Source organism: Mus caroli, chromosome 10, assembly GCF_900094665.2.
Source record: "Mus caroli chromosome 10, CAROLI_EIJ_v1.1, whole genome shotgun sequence".
In the NCBI taxonomy this organism is placed as follows: Eukaryota; Metazoa; Chordata; class Mammalia; order Rodentia; family Muridae; genus Mus; species Mus caroli.
In genome coordinates this window covers 73,789,693-73,793,085 of record NC_034579.1, presented here as the reverse complement: position 1 = coordinate 73,793,085, position 3,393 = coordinate 73,789,693, and the positions used below count along the sequence as shown (strand labels likewise).

The 3,393-nt window shown below is 50.3% G+C and overlaps 1 protein-coding gene across 3 annotated transcripts in view; it reads right to left on the bottom strand.

The window, feature by feature from the left end:
• Positions 1–3,393, bottom strand: part of Palm (paralemmin) — a 28,399-nt gene that overhangs the window by 8,590 nt on the left and 16,416 nt on the right. For all 3 annotated transcript variants that reach the window (XM_021174125.2, XM_021174126.2, XM_029482807.1), the window contains exons 5-6: positions 2,921–3,071; positions 396–417 (exon numbers count right to left, since the gene is read on the bottom strand). In XM_021174125.2, the coding sequence (XP_021029784.1) occupies positions 396–417; positions 2,921–3,071 (173 nt within the window). The remainder of the gene's footprint in view (positions 1–395; positions 418–2,920; positions 3,072–3,393) is intronic.

The following is a 3,393-nucleotide window of genomic DNA, read 5'->3' as shown; positions in this document are numbered from 1 at the left end:
CTCACTTTGTAGACCAGGCTGGCCTCGAACTCAGAAATCCGCCTGCCTCTGCCTCCCGAGTGCTGGGATTAAAGGCGTGTGCCACCACGCCCGGCCCTGCCTGTTTCTCATGGAGCCTGAAGCTTACGGATTAGGCTGCGCTGGTCTGTCAGTGAGTCCAGGTTCCTCCCGCCGTGGCCGACTCAGCACCGGGATGACAGCGGTGACAGTTTACAAATGTTAGGCCAGAGGCCAGCCAGCTGGGGACTATGACACAGAGAGTGGATGTGGCCAGGTCTCCGCCACCACAGCCTGATCCATAAAGTGCGCTGATTGAGTTCCTCAAACCTCACCCACCATCCCACATCTCACCACCAGAGGGCACCAGAGGCTGCATGTCCTGGCTGGAAGCTTACCTTTTGGGGTACCCAACGGAGTCTGCAAGAAAAGAGGGAAAGGATTATGAACTGTCCTCTCAGCCTCCTCCACAGCCCTAAGCTTCATTCTCGGCTGGAGAATGAGGCCGTCAGCCTGACAGCCTTAACCTCTAATGGGGTCTCCAGCAAAAGCTGTCAATTTGTGCTTGGAGAATTCCTGTTCAATCTTCAAAACTCACACCCTCTGGGAAGCCTGCCCACCCTCCTCATGGCCCTAGATGCTTTGGGGGAAGGGTGGGCCGCCCAGTGCCCAGGGATTCCCTGAGACTAGGTCTGGTCACTTTACCAGCTGACAGTGCTCATGTGCCAAGAGGCTGGGGGGACACTCAGAGGACATTTTGGTCTCCCCAACCCAGGGTAGCATACAACAGGCGAGGGCTGGGCTAGCTCTCCAGTAGCAGAGCAGTTTCCCAGTATGCACAGCGCCTTGAGTTCATCCCCAGCCCCGCCCCTACAGATCTCCTGTCAGCTGTGTGGCCTGGAGTCAGACCCTTAACCTCTCTAGCCTTGGGCTTGGCCCTTTCTCCATCACAAGGAGGTGTTTAAAACTATTTATGGGCAGGTGTGGTGCCTTACACCTTTAATCCCAAGGATCAGAAGGCAGAGGCAGCAGGATCTCTTTGGGTTTGAGGCCAGCCTCGTCTAAGTAGTGAGATGCTGTCTCAAAAAACAAAACTAAACACAAACCAGATTGCTTATTATGATTATGATTGGAGAAGCAGTGTCCTGGCTACAGATGGGGAAGTTATTCCTACCAGAAAGGTATGAACATTATGGTTATTTAGTTCATGGGCATGCACACAGTACATGTTCAATAAAACACAGCATCAACAGGGCCAGGAGACAGCCCAGTTCATAAAACCATGCCAGCCATGCAGTGGTAGCCCACGCCTTTAATCCCAGCACTTGAGAGGCAGAGGCAGGCGGATTTCTGAGTTTGAGGCCAGCCTGGTCTACAGAGTGAGTTCCAGGNCAGCCAGGGCTACACAGAGAAACCCTGTCTCGAAAAAAAATCTAAATAAATAAACAAACAAAACAAAACCATGCCAGACAAACAGCAGGGTCTGAGTTCTGGTCCCCGCACCCCTGCCTGCAAAACGCACAAAGGAAGGCAGAGTCAGGAGGATCCTCAGAGCTCCCCGCTGAACCGGCGAACAGGCTTAATGGGAGAACTTGTCTCAAAAATAAAATAATAGATAAATAATAAATGAAAGAAGTCGGGTGAGGCTGGGGAGATGGCTCGCAGCCTAAGAGCACTGGCTGCTTCCACAGAAGACTCAGTTCCAGTCCCCAGCACCCACACTGGGCAGCTGACAATCACCCGGAACTCCAGTTCCAGGGGGTCTGACGCCCCCTTCCGGCCTCCGTGGTCACTGCACTCATGTGCACACACAAAGACACACGTATAAACACATAATTTAAAATAAATCTTTTAAAGCCAGGCATGGTAGTACATGCCTTTAATCAAGAGGGAGAGGCAGGCAGCGATCTGTGAGTCCAAGGCCAGCCCGGTCTACAGAGAGAGTTCTAGGACAGCCAGGGCTACTTAGTGAGGCCTTGATTCTAAAATAAGTAAATACATATTTCAAAAAATAATAATAATGTGGAGAGATCAACTGAGGCAGACACATCATGCAACTTGTGGCCTCTGCATACATACATACCTATGTGTGCACATAGATTTCACACACATACAGACGCTCGCGAATGTACCCCCCACCACATGAACACACACGTACACATGCACACCCACACAAACACATAAAAAGCAGCATGCACAACTGGATATGGCAGTGCAGGCTTGCTGAGGTTGGTAAAGGGAGAGCCTGAGCCCGAGCTGGCATGTATACAGTGAGATCCCATCTCAAAAGAGCCAAAACTTAGGTCAGCAAGATGGTGGCTCACGGGGCAAAGGCACACGCCACCAATCCTGAAGACCGAAGTTCAATCCCTGGGACCCACATCAAGGTTGAGAAGGAAGACTTGACCGCCAGAGGGGTTCTCTGGCCCGTGTGACATGTGTATGTACCCCACATGATTAAAAGTAAGAGATCAGCCTGGTCTACAGAGCAAGTTCTAGGCATCCAGGGCTACACACAGAGAAATCCTGTCTCAAAAGACAGAAAAAGAAAAAAAAAAAGAATATTAGGCTAATTTTTTTTAATTAGGCTAAGATGTGGATCAGTAATTAGGGGGGTGAATAACATGTCTCAGGCCCTAGGTTCAATGAACAATACTTCCCCTGAAAAAAAGAAAACAAGAAAAAAACTGAGAATAAAAACAGAAAATTTAAAAAAGCACAGGAAAGTCTGAGGGTGGGGTCCATCTGAGGCCAAGGCCTGACTGTAATGGCCAACAGTCAGGCATAGAAGTTGCCTCCACATACAGGAAACTGAAGCTCAGAGAGGTCAAGCAATTCCTCTCAGGTTGCACAGCCTCCACTCCCATGCACTGAGGAAGGGGTTGGTTTTGCTCAGGACCCCACCTCCTCGGGAGTCTCTCACCTGCTGAGCGTTCACCATGGTTTCTGACTTTTGCTCCTCCTTGGCTGGGCTTGCAGACTGGGGGCGGCCTGGGCTGGGGGCTGCTGAATTCTCCTTTGAGGCAGCCGGGGCTGACTCTCCAAACTCCAGAACATCGATCTCTTTCTCGAGCCTGGAGGGTGAGAGAACACACACTGAGCCCCACAAACTCAGTCTGTGTTTGTTTTTGTTCTTTTCTCTCCCGAGGACAGGGTTTTCTCTGTGTAGCCCTGGCTGTCCTGGAACTCACTATGCAGACCAGGCTGGCCTTGACCTGAGAGATTTGCCTCTGCCTCCCAAGTGCTGGGGTGACAGGTGGGCCCCATGATGCCCAGCTCAAACCTAACTTCATCTTTATTCTTTTTTTTTTTTTAAGATTTATTTATTTATTATATGTAAGTACACTGTAGCTGTCTTCAGACACTCCAGAAGAGGGAGTCAGATCTTGTTATGGA